Below are 18,717 nucleotides of genomic sequence, written 5' to 3' on the forward strand. Positions count from 1 at the left end.
AGTGACAAATACCCGTCTGGTTCGTTCCCGTTCTCCGCAGCTGGGTTCCTGCTGAGTGAATCTAAGTCCTCTCCAAAGTCCGTGGTCCGCGTGGACCCCAGCTCTCCGAGCATGTCCGCCTCGACGCTCAAGGGCGCACCCCAGCCAAAAGAAACAAATGCCCCTCCTCGGAAACCTCCTCCGCCGTCACCTCCTGTCATGGTCGTTCCTCCGGTAGCCCAGACCACACGACCCCCTCCCCGTCCCACCACTACAACACCCACTACCACCACCGCCACCCCTTCGACGACGACTCCGACCACACCTGCCACCACTACCACATCTACAACGACATCAACCGCCGTGCCTGTCACCACAGTGCCCTCCATCACCGCAGCACCTTCCAGCACTACCACCTCCACCCCAGTCACGACAACGACAGAGTCCACTATCGCTTCCTCCGCCGCTACAACTGTTCAAATGGCAACAAGTGCGGCAACCACAACGGACAAGATGCTTTCAAGGTCGGAGTTGGCCGAGATGGACCCAGTGTCGACTACGACGACTGAATCGACGTCGGTATCGACTCTGCTGGGTGTGTCGTCTGCAACAACGACGGAGTCGTCTGATGATTTTTCTCTTACGACGATACCATCGTCCGATACGTTGGCGGTGGCGTTTGAAACGACGACAATGTCGTCTGATACGGCGACGACCGCTCCCGAACCAACAACATTGTCACCTAATGTGGCGGCGGTCTTGCTTGATGCCACAACGGTCCTGCCCGATACGACAATAACGTCGTCGCCTAATGCAACAGAGACGTACACTACAACAACGGAACCATCGGTTGCGACCACGGTATCGGAAACAGGGTCGTCGGCTACAACGACAGAATCGTCGGCTACCACCACCTTGTCGTCTGCGCTGCCATCGGAGCAAACGACAGGTACACCAACCGTGAACGACGATACGACGACCAATATGATGGGAACAGAGACACCGACAACCAGCCCCGAGTGGCGGATGCCTTCTGGTCTCTTGCCGGTTTCAGGTGAGATTCCGCAGTTTGTCTGCGCATTTATTCATCCGCGAGTCAGCATTGCGGGCTAGTCTCCAACCATGATCCTTCCAACCAGAGCTCAGTGTTCTGTCGTCCCTCGCGCTCTCGTCTCCTTCTCTTTTTCAGTCTCTCGGGGCATATCACCTGTAGGCGATCTCTCTCAGTCGTTCGCAGTGATTGGTTGTCGACGTCTTCGTGTTCTAGTAAATACAGCCTCTGTTACTCATTTTTAATAGAGACCCTCTACTACTCCAAGTGCTTTGCAAGAAAGTAGACGCGCACACATTTTCCTTTTCCTTAAGTAATATGGCGGGAAAATAAACAGCATTTGATCAAGCAGCGACCCATAGCTTCCCATGAATCAACTAATAGAGCGATACTGGTCGCCGTTTATCTATAAAAAAATATTAGTTGTATGTATAATGCCTTCATCAGAAAAAGAGGGCAACAGTATTTGAGTCAGAGGCTGACTAAATGTTTTGAGCAGCTAAAGGGCTGTTTATACTCCGACGTTGAGCGCAGTGAACGCAGCGTAGCGCAGAACGCGCGCCTTTCATTGGCCGGAAACCAAAAACTTGATATCTGCGACCAATCAGTATCTGTGCGCGCTGCGCTACGCCGCGCCCGTCGACGTTACGTTGGAGTATAAACGTACCTTAACTCTGCTTGTTAGGTGGTTAGTTGTCAATATGCTGTTTTCAGAGCAGGGTGTTTCCTGATCTTATACGAGTCGACAATTACTTTTTGTGACATACAGGATTTAGTTAGAACATGGTACTCGTAGCAGCAGAATACAGTGGAAAACAAACTGCGCTTCATTATGCTTGCTTGTTATCGCTAGTCCTTACAGACGCTGTACTGAATCAAACGATTTTCACGGAAATTTTGTTCGTAGCTTTTACCTTTAAATCGCGCGTGCCGAAACATGAGATACAGTTTGTGTGCAGGCGAGCTGGTGGAAGTTTATCATATCGATGTTAACCTGCCCCAGTCTCGAGCTGATATGATGTATGGCGGATATAGTAAAAAAAAGTAGCGGATAACAATGGAAATGTCCTTAAAGGCCGAACAGGTTGTCATAAACGTGTTTCGGCATCACTTTTTCTTTTTGTAATTTATTTTTATTGCGGTCAGAATTTCACGAAAGGCAGCGTTCTCAAAGCTGGTTCTAATGCGTCGGCAACTTGTGGATTTTTATGGTGAGAGCTAGAATCGCGTAATTACGACATTTTAGCGATTTTGACATGCGTTGTGGTTTGTGTTTTTATTTTCTTTGCAGTGCCAAACGCCGTTCTAGGAGAGCTCACGCTTCCAGACGAAATTTTCAAAGATTCTCTCAACAACATCTCATCCTCCGAAGCGAAATCCCTCACGAACGAGTTAAAGGACGGGGTATGTATTGTTTAGCAAACACCCCTAGCCTCCGATGTCCCAAACCAGGGACCCTAGACTCGCCAAAGACAAGATTTGGGCCCAAGTTAACGGAGCGTGCCGACTGGGACGCTCCGTTAACTAAGTCTAGAGCCGCAGCATTCTTGAGGTGTGAATCATGCCCACTCCTCGAAGCAAGGTAGCCAACGCTACGAGGTAAATGGGACCAATCAGGCAGTGAGTCGGCGCTCGTGCTCTCGCAGTGAGAACACGAGCGCCGACTCAGCAGTCGTGTCCTTCCCGCATTGGCTTTCGTTAGAGGACACCGACAAGGAGGTGTCGACTGAACTTACATACGGCGAATTCATCACCGAGTTGCGTCATAAGTAAGAATATTCCTGTTTTTTTTTTAGTTTTTTTTTATTTAACTTGCGTTTGGGGTTTTAGAGCGGCGACAGTTCAAGACGTATATCTAAGCGAAGCATCCAATCCGGATGTAGCGTCAAATTTCAGCGCTGCCCCAGCACATACCAGTCTTGTACACGCTAGTCGAAAAAAAAAACATTAATCGATTAAAATTACAATTAAATTTGGACGGAACATATTTAATTAGATCGCTCGATTACTTAAGAAAAGTAATTGGCCGTTACTTGAATAAAACGAGTTCGTTACTTTTCCAATTACTTTCGGATTTTTAAGACGACAGATTATTCTGCCAGTTCCAATACTGGTCTTCCGTACTGTCCAGCGTTGGATTAGAATCGCCGAATTATGAACCGCTTGCATCAATTATCCACAAATTTTGGTAGTAAGTTGGTTCGAGGATTCCTTCGTAGGAATCTTGCAGGAATAAATGGCGCCGAAAAAAAAAATAGTAATGGTTACGAGCAATTTTAGTACTTCCCAAAAGTAATCAGATCACTCTCGCGCTTTCTTCCTACATACTCCAAAAAGTAATCGATTACGAGTAATTTTATTAATTTTTATGAGTACCGTGTACAAGCCTGGCCCATGCTCGAACCGTTTGAAAACTTTCGCACTTTCTTTTATTATCTACTTTATTATCTCGAGGAAAATATGCGCGTTAATTTTACGGTGGAATTTGACATCTCTCTTACGGGGGCGATCCAAACGCTAAAATAATTTCACATCTTTTTTTTTTTCTTCACAGATTGAAGGTATTCTCAGAAAAGGCGGCTATCGATTTGAAACGATAGACATCTTGAAATACAGGTACGTCATCCCGTCGTCACTTGTCTATTACCTCGAACCTTTCCCTTTTAGCCCCGCGTTCGTTTCGAGCCGACCGTCTTTTAGACGACGGCACCGCGGTGGCCTCAGTCGAGCGCTTGGCTCGACCAATACCGCCGACGAGGCTCGCGCGCGACATCATCGTTGGTGGCTCCCCGACACACCCCGAGTGGCAAAACACGTCGAAGCACCGCGAGAATCGTCGTAAAGCGACAAACGCGTCCATCTTGGCGTTGCCGCGTACTTGGCGTCGTGACTCTCGACTGACTCCATGGCTCGACTCAGCCATGAAGATCGCATATACTCCCCATTAATCCATTAACTTAGTCGATTAATCGGTTTCGTTCATTCCTATGCACAATAGTTTCTAAAAAAAGTTTTTTTTTTTCGAATCTGTGATAAATAGCGCACGCTCGCCCGCCCCCATCCCGCCCGTCGTTGTGCCGAGAATCACGTGACCTCTCGCACCACGTGATGGCCATGTACTTGGCGGCCCGAGGCCAATGTTGCCGGACGGAGCCGAACTTTCGGTTTCGATTTCCGCTCGTGTTTAAAATTAGATTTAAAAATATATATCCCATTTTTCGCGAAGCAAAAGACGTAGTGTCTTTTACTATGGCTTTTTAATTCGAAATCACTCATTATCCCGAAATCTTCGGAATTGAGCGGAGTTGCCCTTTAAAGGGAAACTGAAGCGGTTCTCTATTTGAGAAAAAACATTTCAATGGCCTTCATTCTACCTCCAGGATCAGGAATATCAAGATTATTTTTCAATTTGCTGCACGGTGGCTTCAGAAATTAATTTTTAAAGTACCGCCGAAGCCCCTCCTTCCCGGGGCGTGGCGTCACACTAGGAGCGTTCGGAATATCTGCTCTCGCGCATCTTCAGCGCCTGTCAAAGCTATGCACGCGCACTCTTGCTATTTTCAAAAAGGTCAGAAAGAGACGTCACGACTGGTGTCAGTGCGGGGAAATATACCTGGCAAGCTTGCCGTTGCACGCGCTGAACACACGAGCGACACGCGCTTGGAGGCCCGAAGATCCTAGTATGACGTCACGACTGGTCGAATGTTTTTTCGCTTTTTCTCGCTTTTAGTTGCATCTTCGGGGAAAACAAAAGTAATATTCAGATTCACGGGATAAAAATACGCCAGAATTCACCTCTAACTCGTTTTTTTCAAGAAGTGTTTCAGCTTCCCTTTAAGTGGCTGGGACACGTGTAACGTTCTCCACTTGTTGGAAGTTACAAATCTTGACCCTACAGTTTGCTTCGGGTCAAACGTTCACCTAAAGTTTGCCTTCATACAGGCGTACACTCGTCCACGTCTCCCTAGTGAAAGCGTTAAATTTTGAGAGTTTTTTTTTTTTTTTTTTTTTGTAAAGTTTTTGTTGGTTGAAAAGGTTTAATCGTGATTAAAGCATTAATCGATTAATCGGTAGGCTAATCAATGAAGTGCACAACCCTAGTTTCGGAATCGATCATAGAAGCACCGAATTCCCCCCAAAATATTTGCGACAAAATAAACTTAGCCTGCAAAAAAAAAAAAAAAAACACATGTACGCAATATTTATGTTGCGAGACTCCTGAGTGAGAGGCGACTCGCCAACCCAAAACAAAAAATGCCCCTTCCCCATAAAAAAAAAAAAAATATATATATTGCAAAAATAATTTACGCATCTCCGAACGCTCATTATCCACCCAAAATGCAGATCTAGGGGTCTGAAGCAGATGCCAAATTTTCAGAAATAACTGTTTTCTTATTTAAGAGTTACAAGGGATTTTATGAAATCTATGGGAAAATGGCGGCCTTACAGAACTCTCCAACACATGGGACTGAATGGCGCCAGTTACCGAAAACAGGCGAAATTGAAGACCTATTTTCCCATTGAAATTTTTAAGAAAAGCACTTATAACTCGTGAATAAGTAACGGTTAGCTTTGAAACCTTAAAATCTCGACAGGACCTGTAGCGTGACATTTTGGGCGAAGAATGCGCGTTTGGCCAGGCATAGTTTATTTGTGCAGTGAAACAAACACCAACTTTTTTTCGGCAACATACCCTGTAGAAGCGCGCCACAACTAGCTTCTTTCTTTTATTTTTTTTTTCGTTTTTTTTTTTTGGTGGGGGGGGGGGGGCGTATTTTGTGACATGCGTGTTCTAATCGAACAGCAAAAAAATAAATAAAAGGAGTTCAGTGTTTCTTTACACATGATCTTGTGGGGCGCCGCAGGCGAGGCAGCGTGGTGGTCTCCTTCGTGGTGGTCAGCGGAGACCGATACCTGCCGGCCAACAAGGTGCAGGAGACCATCCGAACGTACGTCGCCAGCAACGGAGGCACTCTGGGCAGCAAGACCGTCGACCTGAACTCGATCGTCGCGCTGGGTGAGCTGCTCCCATCTACTCGTTCATGATGCTGACAGCGGGTGACCGTCACCATTTGTACACACGCGGTAATATAACATCGGTCACAATACAACGTCAGCAGATCCTGCGTTGCGGAAACTAACCATTCAGAAAAACAAGTCTGATTTTTTTTTTCCTCTGTCTGCGCCGTCACTTTTTAAGGTGAGAAAAGACAGAACGAACGCCCCTTGGTGACTCGAGGTACATCCAGCTTGCATAGACTCACCTACAGCTTAAGAAAAGTAGGGCGCAACTTTTCTTAGTTCAGTACTTACTGGCCGAATGAACGTTAATGTCCCACTGTTGAATCCGGCATCACGATATCGGCCCAGTACTCCAATGAAGCGTTTTTGATCTGTATCTACACGCACCCACCAGGCATCTTAGAACCAAAGCCAAAAAGACTGTGGAATTGGCCGATCATAATGCCGAAGAACGAATAGTAAAATGAGAAGCGTAAACATTATACGCTCTGCGTTTCTGAAGCTGTCACGATCTATCGACCTTTCCAGGCGAGAAGATGCCGAGTCCTTGGACTTTGGACGGATGCGTGGCGTTTCGGATTTCGTGGAAGAGGGATACATGCGCATGCGCAAAACGCGTTCCACAGCCCAGTAAACAAAGATGGCAGCGCCCAGTCATTTGCTGTCGACCCCAGCCGCGTGGTTGATAAATCCAATATGCAAAATGGAAAAAAAAAAGAAAAGAAAAAAAAAAAGTGAGGCATTACTTTCTGGAACAAGTAAAAGAATACAGAAAAGGCAAAACAAGAATGACAGAGAGTCGAGATTAAAGCGTGAGCTTCTTCCGGTGGTGTAGTGAGAGAAAAAACGATGGTTTTTCCCGCATACCGGAAGTTCCGGGATTCAAGACACCTATTTACTAAGGGCGCAGCCACCTTCAATGTCGTCACTTCTGAGAAGCGTTAAAACATCGTTTTGAATCTCCATGCCGCTAGAAGGTGTCCACGGAAAATGCACGATTGTCACACATTTTTTGCATCGTACCGGCGTGCGGTCGTGTATCACTACTGTTTGATGCATGTTAAAGACCGCAGGCTAGCGGTTGTACTGCACTGGCTAAATTTCTCATCTACAGCTGGGAGACTCGTCGCCCGTTGGTGCAGACCAAGTTTTAGGCTGTATAAACATACACACAACCTAATTTTTTGTTTTGCCTCACCTGTATTTTCTGGCATATTCCAGGTTAAATTGTCTTATCAATTTTTTCGTTCCGCGTACCAGATATGAAACCCACATGAATGAGAACGAAAAGAAACGAAAACGTCTCAGGACCTCCTTCCACACCCTCATTAGTGCCAGTCACTGTTCCTCCGCGATGCACCAATAGGCTTTCACAAGGTGCAGCCACGAGAGCGTCACGCTGGGGTCACATCACTTGTCATCGCTCCCTGAGCCAACCTTTTCTGGTTGGTTCGCGGAACGATTCGATGACCGTGGCTAATACATAGTGGTATTTATTTGCCACATTCTCGACTTGTAGTCGACCATAGCCTTGCTGACCAAACGCGGCTCGCTGATTGGATGCGGCCGATTGCATCAGCATCCATTCGGGCTATGTTGTCCAATCACTGCGCCTGATGAACCCAAGTGTGCTGACGTGACGTCTCCTTGTATACGTGATGGAGCGTGCATGGGTTTTGTCTTTTCTGGGTCACCCTACCACGCGTAGGTCTCTGCTCTTCGGATCTACCAACTCTTCTGCGAGCGTAGAAGAATTTAAAACATGATGCAACACGTGTCTACTCTAGAACGTAAGCCCCGTCATCCGTGTCATCTCAAGGTCGTCGATAACTGGGCTACAAGGACATCGAGGGAATAAACGCAACGTAGTAATTACGCGTTTCTCGAACCAGGCGGCTTTCCTTGCTTACCATTCTGAGCTACGCACCCATCCCAAGCTTCTCGATTTGCTTGCAGTCACCACGAAACGAGAGGTGTTTTAAGCCCCGTATTAACGGTATCACTTGGTTGCTTCAGACGCGACAAACGAGTGCAAGCTCGACAACGGAGATTGCGTGAAGAGCTCGTGTGAGTGGGACTACCTTAGCGGCAGCAAGTCCTGTGTGTGCTTGCCCGGAACCACCAGGCTCAGCGCGACCGCTTGCACCCTACCAGCCACCGTGCCTCCCGGTGAGCGAACGCAGCTAAATTATACTAACTTATAGCTTCCCCAACCCGATGTAACCCGGCCTTAAAATAGAGAAGTGTTCAATCTGGACACATTCTCTTTACATCCCTTTGCTTTTTCTTCGTCGCTTTGTGTGAGAAAAAGTGTCATTGTAAGTAATGTTTCTCCCCCTCTTTTTCCCCCCCTTTAATTGTTGGATCTGTATAAGCTTTTTGATGTTAATTACATCGACGGTCATCTTCAAGGGCAGAGAAACTATTAAACAAAGAGGCTTTTCTTTGCGACTATTTCTGCGCCGTGTATTTCTGCCCGGAGTTCGCTGCCGTTTTGCGAACAGGTAGTACACATAGAAAGGAAATGGTGTACGCGGTGAACATCAGTCGCGCTGTGATGCGCTAGCACACGATAAATACGACAGCAGTTAATAAAAATCCGCATAGAAAGTGCATTCCGTTTGATCACATGGATATGACCGTTCACCGTGCACTTCTTGGTTTTTATTTTTACGCTGTCCTTGAACGCAAGACAAGCTGCAACAACCTCAGAAATAACTTGCCGAATTCCATCTTTTATTTTGTTCTAAAGCTCAACATACCACTATTTTTGCATTTTGATGACTTATCCTTTTTTTATTTTATATTTTAAGGTGTACCTGCAACAGACGTTGACGAAAGCACGACCTCGCCAACGTTGCCAGAGACAACGAGAGCGGCTCCGACTACCACGAGTTTGACGACTGAGGCTGTTACGACCGCTGACAGGACTTCTACGACCTTACAAGACGCAACGCTCGCCCGAACGGAAACACTCATGACTGATGTCCCTACAACGGCGACGCCTTCGACGACCACGGTCACTGAAGCCACCACCGTCTTTGCAACCACAGAAGTCGCAAATACGTTGCCGGCTTTGACCAAAGAGAACACTGATGGCACAACCACAACTTCTCTTTCGGGCGTCACGACAATAACTACCGATGAAACACTTGTTGTCTTCAACCTTACGACGACCGGAGCCACGACAGATGGATTCGCAACAGAAACATCGACGGCGGTAACAACGATGGTGACGACACCAGGAACCGAGCCAAATTCAACGTTTATGACTGTTGAACCCGTTCCCACGACGTTCGCATCAAACTTTACAACTGTATCTGATCAAGCGACGACGGTGGCTATGTTCATCCCAGAGAACAGTACCAGTGGAGCAGAAAATCCAAGTGAAGGTACCATGTCTAGTGTTTTGGGTTCAACGACCACTGAAGGCAGTGTCTTGAATTTCACTTTGGGATCAGAACTTCAAAACGACACCACAACGTCGGAGATCGATACGACAACAATATTTATAATGACAACTGGTATGAACCTAAATTCAACGGTTGACGTTGTTGAGATGACCACCTCAAACTCTTCTGCGGCCAGCGCCAACGACACTTGGATGACCACGCTGTCTCCTGTGCTTGGAGTGTCGTTCGATGTGAGTACAACTACCGAGAGCAACGCCAACAGCAGCGAAAGCTTCGGAACCATACCTTCGATTATGGTACACTCGCAGGAACCAGCAGCCACCGAGGAACCGACCACAGTGATCAGTTCATCGCTGGCGAATACCACAGCAACCTCCACCGTCAACAGCACGGAAACTGTCACAACCGAAATGTACTCCATCTTCAGAGATACCGGCGAAGACTTTGGAAACAGTACAGACCAGAGCATTGACATGAACTCTACCATGTTGGTTCTCTTCAACTCTACTCTGATGGACACGAACGAGACCATCCTGAATGTCACCGTCTCCTCCACAACCGACTCCCCACTGAACTCAACAGCCGGGCTCGAACTGACAACTCTGTTCAACATGACCGAAAGCACGACGTTGCCGGCGGACCTTACGAACAGGACCGACACCCACCCCATGTTCGGAAATTCGACCATCGACGAGATGGATCCCGAGGTGAACGTGAGCAACCGGACTTACTCCATGGGGAGGAACCTGACCTTTATGAACAACAATACGCTCTCTGATGACGGCGTGGAAGTGGTCAACGGCACTCTCGACGCCTGGAACATGACAGCCAACGGGACCCTACTCAACACTGGAAACTTCTCCTTCTCTGGCGACGACGACATGATGGCTACGGAAGGCGTCAACATGACCCACCACGGAGAGTCCACGATGGACTTCCTCAACGAGACCATAGCCAACACTACGGACGACGTGTTCAGGACCCTTTGCTCTTCCGGTGAGTTTTTTTTTTTTTTCTCTCTCTCTCTTTGTGATGCAGGCTATAGCGCTAGCTGTACACGCTCAGCGCTTGCAGTGCAGAGTCGCACTGGACTTTTTTTTCCAATATGCCTGTGCACATCCTGTGCACATCCCTCGCTAGCAGCATCGTCAGCACCCATGGTGGCACGTAATTCGCCTTCCATAACGATTCTCTTATTTTAGCATCGGTAGCATGGGGCGTAAAAAGCAACGCAAACTGATACAGCTGCACGATGGCAATGAGTTCTAGTGATTTGACTGCCGGAGGCACGTTAAACTGTCTTTTGTAGTTCGCACGCAGCACTCGTGTTCAAGTGGTTCCCGCGTTTTCCTTAGCTACTCCCCCCCCCCCCCCCCCCCCAAAAAAAAAATAAATAAATAAAAATAAATAAATATAGCATTTTAGTTTTGTTATTTAGCAAGTGTTAGCACGCGTACTCTGCGTAGCCTGCGTAGTCGTCGTCCACTTGTCCTTGGATTATTTTTGAGCATATGACCCCTTTTTCGCCATTGAGAAGTTGATGTCGAAAGGAAAAGAAATGAGCTACTCTCGCTCTGCCGTTTACGGACAGGACATCTTTTTGGGATGCCCCTGCCTTCGATGATGCTTGGACTCGTGCTAAAGGCAGGCCATCTACTGCTCTAAACGTGAAGTCACACAGTAAAAACGTATGCGCATGAATGATAAACCGACGTGTTAAGTTGTAAACGTGTGGTTTGTCAGCCCGTAGCAATGCACTATAAGAACAATATTCTCACTTTATGAGCGGAGTTGGTTGTAACAGGTTAAAACGTGTTTTCCCGTTAATAAAAAAAAAAAATCCGTAAAGAAAGCAATATCGTCGATCGGGTGCATATCAAGACCAATGCAAGCATGGTCAATCAAACAACTTTCTGATATAAAAACATTTAATAGTACCCCTTTCTAAAGGACGCGTTCGTCAATTATTGTTTTATGAAAATAAAACAGCTTATTTTCATTAAAGAAAACTACACAAAAAAATTTAATATGGAAACAGTTACAGTATAAATTGGAATTACAAAAAAAAACTTCGTAAAAATAAAATAAAAAAATGGAAGTTGTTTGTGTATGTGGAAATCAAGCCGAAACTGATCCCTGAGCCCCTGCGAATCGCCCGCGCCGTCCGGGTCGTCCGTGCGATGCGCGGATCGAGTTATAGAATACGTGCGCTGTTCTTTGGTCGGGTACACCGATCACAAACCTTTGATCTATTTTGCCGATATTGTTTTGTTTACTCGAGCATGGTTTTATGTTTATTACATCATAAACTGCGAATATTATCATCTCGTATATATAATGTTCTCATCTTGTATACAATGCTATCACATAATCACCATCACTAGACAGAGCATCGCAGGCCTCCGTAGTATGTGCTGTTGCCTTTCTGCGGTGCCGCCGCTCTCCTGAGCTAATAAAGATTATTATTATTCATATTATTATTATATTATTATTATTAGTAGTAGTAGTAGTATTCAGACAATGTCTGCGACTGGAAACCAATAAAACCAATTTAATTTTTGTTTTGTTTGGCGATGGAAGCAATTAGAGAGGCTTCTGTCAAAACGTTCGCGTTCTGGCACAAATCGCACGCAATGCGCGGACGGCGTTCTGTATTCGCGATTCCTCGTTTCTTGAAACGGGCGTGTCTGCGCACACGTATACAGCGTTTCGTTGCCGTGTGTTTTTACCGCGGGTTATGGCGGCTGTGTTTCAGAGGAATTCTTCTGTTCCGCCGAGACGAGCCACACTTGTTTGAAGAAAGAGCTGCTGTGCGACCAGTTTGAAGACTGTCCTGGAGCGTCGGACGAGGAGAACTGTGAGTGCAGTATCATTTCGAATGGCTGCTGTATCCTACGATGGCTCGCGTTCCATCAGGCGTTATATAGAGAATAATCAATAAGCAAACTCTATAGGATGGAAGCTTGGGCGAGTTGGTGAACCATACATCAGCGCGTGTGCTTGTCTTCCTGAGTGTCTGGTATGAGATTGATTTTTCCTGCGCTGTCACCGTCAAGCATACTCTATACTTCGCCCTGTCTTTACGTGGACTGCAATTAAAAGGGTGTACAAGGGCAGGCTGATAGCATTCGCACGTGCTGTCTCGCGCCTCTAGCCGTTGATGCAGTTACAAGGAGTAGTTAGAGCTCCGTTTCTTCGGCTTTTAGCAAATCGCTGTTCGGATAAATCCGACAATAGGCACTTTTAGCAAACCGTTACCGTGCTCCGCGTACCTCACGACCGGAGCCTTTGAAGCATGTCGCTCCCGAGTGATACCGTGACCGCGGTGCGCGCGTTTAAAAGCATGCTTCGAAGGCTCCGCTAGTGCGGTGTGCGGAACACGATAACGGTTTGCTAAAAGTCCCTACTGATACCCGATAACGATGCATTCGGTGGAGTATAGAGTGTTGTTTTAGCGTCTCAATAGAAACTTCTGCCGTCCTAGTATCACAGATTGGTGTGATGACGGCCGTGTGGTACGAACATTTTAATGTGATCACCACCTAAAGGGTGTAGTTCTTTAACTCAGAGCTGTAACGGCACTAAATGATTAAAGCGCGAGGCGGCATGGCTGTTTCTTAGCGACCTTGTGAAGAGGACGAATCGATAGGCTAAGTCCTTTTAGCTGAGTGGTGACTTGTGCCACCAGGCCAGTGATTGTAACTTTCTTAGCGACCGCAGCACTTAGCGGCCACAACATGAAATTTCTGGAAGGGAAAGCGACGGCCCCAGACTGACGGTTCATCCGTAACTCGTACATCATTTGAATCACATAAGCGTACTTGCCCACGTTGAACTGTGATCCTTGAGACCAACGAATGGCGAATAATGTCGGAAAGCTATGTGTTCATAACCCACACACACTCCCGAAAAAGTCGGAGAAATTACGAACAGGAAGATGTCTTCTGAACAGCGTGATGTTCTCCAAACGTGTTTTTATGCCGCCTCCGGCTCCTCGTCGTGTTGCTTCGCCGCAGTACAGCGGTGCTTGGGGGAAAGCTGGTTCTGCAGAGCGAGGTGGTGCACTCAAACGCGGCAAGTATTGAAATAAAAAAGAAAAAAAAGAAAAGCTTTTTAAATGTGAATGTTGCATATGTCTATGTGTTATGACATAGCACTGCAATTACTGTTAAAATGTATAAGTTGAGCTGCAATACTGGATGCACCGGTTGCATTTACAATCTTACAAATCGTGATTTTTTAATTTTTTTTTAAGGGGGGGGGGGGGGGGGGGGGGAGTGTTTTTGCAAGTTTGATGTTTGGTAGGGCTATTCCCCAGATCGCAGATCACATCTTTGGATGTAAGCTTGTCTGGGCACAGTGGATATGTATATGAAAAATATTTTTGGCTTCGCTAGTAAGTAGCTGCAATTCACTGAACCTCACAAATTCAGCCGCTGTTGTTCAATTAAGAAATTATGATAAGAACCCAAACACTGATTGTGTAGCGCCTTAAAAGTATGCCGACATGAAAAATGTGGTTCAGGTGCACCATTGAATGATGAAAACTTTGTTTATAACCTTACAAAAATTGCTCACTTTCAATGCAGTCTTTGGAACTTGCCATTTATACTAAACATTGTTTCACTACTCCGAAGTCATTCCTGTCGTTTTTGGCTCAGCACTTTAAACTACCATTCAAAAGTGCCTATGTTGTGAACTCGATCTATTAATGTCTGTAATCAGCTTCTGTAACTGGGCTCTTTAATCGAAAACGCTGGTGTCACAATTATTGTTCCTAAATTTGTGCTTTTAAGTTGATTTGCACGAGTGGCTCAATGTTTTTAGCTGCGTGGAGTTAAACTGCTTGTCACACCATGAATTCTGCAAGTGGTTACACTTCACTATGTATGAAAATTTTACCGCCATGCAGTCATTACTGAATGATGTGCCTTAATGACCGTAGGTTAGCAGTCATACTGCATTGGCAGGCAAGTTGCCTCCTTTTAACGTGAATTAACTTCAGACTGCCTTTATATAACCATGTTGATTTGAGCAGTGGCACCAGAAAAGGAATCCAAAGATGACATTTTCTTTAGTTGCTCAGGAGCTTAAATCACAGCATTTGCAGTTGTTAAACTTCATGCATGTACTTGAAAGGTACTTTCTACTTTAAGGTACTGTACCTTTCAAGCATGGCACTGCAACCATGGTGCTTGAAAGGCACTGTAGCTTTCAAGTATCTACTTGAAAGGTACTGCTGCAAAATGTATTTTTGACCAGTTCAGAATGTCCTCTAAAATTACTTGGACCGGTTAGATTGCTGCTCTCATTTTGCTTAAGCTTGTGAAGGCATCATTAATTCAAATCCTAGTGCTACCCTCAAAACTTTTCACAAACTCCACGACTCATAAAGGACAATTTCAAGGTAGCAATGGCATGGTGGAACAGGGTGGGGATGTCAATGTTTGGGATGGCATTGAGCATTGAGTACATAGCAATGTCAGGGACTAACCTGCACTAAACGTTTCCTGATGTCTTTATTTGTAGGCACGGAATCGTGCGGAACCAACTTTGAGTGTTCTGATGGTACCTGCGTCATGGCATCGGCGAAGTGTGACGGCATTCGGGACTGCCCCAATGGTGAAGACGAAGAAAGCTGCGGTGAGCCTCCTTGCCATGTTGAGTCATTATGAAAGCAGCGACCCTTGCTTTACCTGCTATCTCTGAAGCAAACTTAACTATTGTTGTAGCAATTTTTGCGAGACAAAACCCTTTGATAACGGTCTTCTTAAAAGAAAATCTTGAATGTGACTTTTGCCGATCAGAATGCTGCACGACTTGCATCACCAGGCTCACAGTGACGACTTTCTGTCCGGCACCGTCAAACTGAGCATATTTTCGACCCCTGGAAGCACCCTTCCATCTTAGGTTCCAGATCGAACTGGTTGTATTTCTATATAAATAAATATAAATTGAGCAAAATTCAGGAAGTCTCGACGTCATTGGTGGAAGCCAAATGATCACCGACCAGTGGAACACTACTAATCACATTTTAGACGTGGTGTCGGCCCCGATAGCCGGCTCTTCATCTTAGACTTTGAACAGACTCCAACAACCTTCTTATATTGATTCCACCACACTTTTTTAATTTTTTTTTAGTTAATTGAATTTTGAATATACAGGTCCCCCGAGACTAAACTTTTAAATCACTTTTCATTATTGCAGTGATTGTAGACACCCAGTGTACTGACCTCGAAGTCATGTGCCCGGACAGCAGTGCCTGCATCAAGCCCCTGAGTCTCTGTGACGGAATCTACAATTGCAGAGACCGCAGCGATGAAAGTGGCTGTGGTGAGTGTACCTGTCACAAAATTGAAACTATATTTGTATTTGTTTGACTCTGCAGGCCAAGGCCAATAGAATCAAATATGTCGTCTATTTGCACATATACTAACAGATAAAGAGAGAGAGGCAGAGAGATAGGGCATGGTCGGCAGTAAATTAAAGGTGGGAAACGCTAGAAACATTATCAAAAGGACGCTAACATAATTGTTTAATTTATTATATATATATTATGTAAATATTTTAAATGTTCATAGATTAGGCTTGCATTCCAAAGTTTTGAATATGTAAGAGTAAATCGGAGCACATTTCAGGCGATGTAACTACTACCGTAAAATACTGAGCAAGCAACGTCTGGAGATAACCATGTAAAACTGGGGGATGGAAGCTCCTTAGGTCAACAATGTGTAACGATTTGCCCTTAGTGTAGCGTTCGAATGTTACGAAGTTTGGGGGGTGGCTGCTCATTGTGGAATGAGCGGATGCTCAGTATTTTACGGCATACTGCTGAAACGTAAGCTTGTTCAATGCAAATGAGACAGCTTCAAAACATAGTGGGGATGGTTGTGTTTTGTGCTTGTCCCTCGTTGATTTTACGTTTGCCAATCATAGTCCGCTTTAGCACAGATCTCAAGAATGTTAAACCAACATGATGTTGTGCTTCATTTAACATTTTAGTTGTATATGGGTGATTTCATCTCAAATCGTACAAAAAGAAATGAATCCTCAAAAAATTCTGAAAAGAAAAAAAAAGATGTTGGTGGAAAATGTGTGATTAAAACAAAGCTTCAAATTATAACTGCGAACGGTTTCTTGTTTTCGAGTTTTGGGCTTCGAAAGTGCAGAGCTGCGTCTTGCCATTTTTGCAGTTTTCACGAGTGACACCATTTGGAGCCTCGAAACTTTTTAGATTCTTTTTTTCACAAGAATTATAACATTTTTTTACTGTTTTTAAGGCTTCGTATTGGTTCAAGTTCTCGAGAAGTGTGTTTTCTTTTTTATTTTATAAAATAACGATTTGTAAATCTTGCACCTTTGACAATAATAGGCCAAGTTTGAATCAAGCTAGCTTTCAATGTACAATTATTTGAGGCGTAAGAAACATATCAAATGAAAGCTTGTATCTAAGCCAATTTAAAAAGTATGCTATCGTGTATTTAGGTATAGTTTATATGGAAGAAACAACGCTGTAAACTTGAGAATAAATGCTAAAAATACAAAATTCGTCATTTAAAAAAAAAATATACATTTTTAGTTTTTATATATTTATATGTTATATTATTTATTTATGCAATACCATTTTTTGACATATATGGTTTCGTCATATTAAGCACTGCGTTTGTAAAAGAAGACATATTTTTACCTCCATTCAAAGTTGAAAAGATATGGGCCGTGACTAAATCTTTTACGTAATTATTATATATATATGCTTGTAACGTGACCATAATATTTATAATATACCTCATGTACCATTTAGTAAAAATTAGGAATGACTATGTTATAATTTAAAAAAAAGTACATGCACATATCCAATTCACTTATAAAATCTTAAGATTCACAACTTTTCTTTAAACTTATTGAAATGTATTTTTATTTAACAAGCATAAAAACTAAGTTTCACAATCCTCTATGTCAAGCGATGAAGGGGTGAGAGAAATTATTTTCAGAAACCTAGTGAACGAAGTGCAAAATTGCGTCTCGTGCGGCCGCATTTTCACGTATCCTGGTGATGCTCATTTAAAACTTCTTGACTTTCTTTTTACTTCAGGCAATAACAAAGGATACAGATAAACGGGGGAAATGCATAACAACACATAGCATTTTTAGTATTATAAGCTCACTGTAATGTTTATGGTGATAAAAGAAAAAGTGTTTTTATATGAGGTTAACATTACTCCTGAGGATTCGCTTTTATTGTTTTTATCACATTTATGACAACCCTGAAAGACACGTCTCTACTTTGAGCATTCATCCACAAGTGGCAGGATTGAGTGTCTTTCACAAGGCTAAAAAAATTCCATTCTTTTTTTACTGCGTTACGGTATTGGGCGAGGCATGCTAATTCACTTTTGAAGAGTACAATTCCAGGCACTTTCAGGGCCACTACTTGAGAAAAATCATCAGCACTTCCAACAGTTCCCATTTCTGGCGAGCTGAGGTTGTGCAAGGAGGCTTGGTGCTTGAGGGCTCTCGCCAAGCCATTACACACACTTTGGACTTGTCCCGTAGCTTAAAAAAAAAATCAATTTGATCCCCTCTTGTCTCTTCGGCATCTCGTACATTTGAAACCTATAATTAACTGACTAGCCTCTCCGTCGGAGATGTGGACACGTTTTGTAAATATCGAAATGTTTTCTTCCAGCCACTCTTCAACTGTGCACAGAGCGCTCATTGCGTGTGCAGTATTGTGGACGATGTCGTCGCTGACAACTCCAAAGCTGTAGATTTCGCGCTCCGTTGTAGCGGCGGAGCTGAAGATAGACACCATTTGGTTCTTCCAATGAAAGCATTGTACCGCTCGCGGAAGAACGACGCTCCAGTTTTTCGCAATATCAGAATGCAGTACGATGGTACGAGCCTTGAGATGCGACTTTTCTGGGCTTATCGCAAGCCGCTGAGCATGCCGGATGGATTAATAACGGAAGTACTTTGTTACGCACTTTCTGAGCTCATTGCAAAATCCCTTATTTCCCATTTGTTTCTTTTAGCAGTTCGCTAGATTCCCACAAAGCTACTTCGATTTATTTGTTTTCCTTCATTGGCAGTGATTCCAGGGTGAAACCCATAGAGTGAAACCACCTCTTTTTGGAAATGGTTCATTAGGACAGAAGGCACCTGCCGGCGTCTTTTGTCCCAATGACCAAGCCTAGCCACTAGCAAGGGCCCCCGCAGCTCGAGCCAGTCTTCCGGTGCTCGCGCGGTGCCTTC

General features: G+C 44.7%; 1 protein-coding gene across 1 annotated transcript in view; it reads left to right on the forward strand.

The window, feature by feature from the left end:
- LOC120838375 overlaps positions 1-18,717 on the forward strand; it is a 205,381-nt gene that overhangs the window by 160,947 nt on the left and 25,717 nt on the right. Inside the window, exons 5-13 of the mRNA XM_042286456.1 lie at positions 41-1,033; positions 2,322-2,434; positions 3,585-3,646; positions 5,896-6,047; positions 8,069-8,221; positions 8,866-10,461; positions 12,221-12,322; positions 14,995-15,108; positions 15,673-15,798. Of these exons, the coding sequence (XP_042142390.1) occupies positions 41-1,033; positions 2,322-2,434; positions 3,585-3,646; positions 5,896-6,047; positions 8,069-8,221; positions 8,866-10,461; positions 12,221-12,322; positions 14,995-15,108; positions 15,673-15,798 (3,411 nt within the window). The remainder of the gene's footprint in view (positions 1-40; positions 1,034-2,321; positions 2,435-3,584; positions 3,647-5,895; positions 6,048-8,068; positions 8,222-8,865; positions 10,462-12,220; positions 12,323-14,994; positions 15,109-15,672; positions 15,799-18,717) is intronic.

Source organism: Ixodes scapularis, unplaced genomic scaffold (genome assembly GCF_016920785.2).
Source record: "Ixodes scapularis isolate PalLabHiFi unplaced genomic scaffold, ASM1692078v2 PGA_scaffold7__128_contigs__length_106722199, whole genome shotgun sequence".
Lineage (NCBI taxonomy): Eukaryota > Metazoa > Arthropoda > Arachnida > Ixodida > Ixodidae > Ixodes > Ixodes scapularis.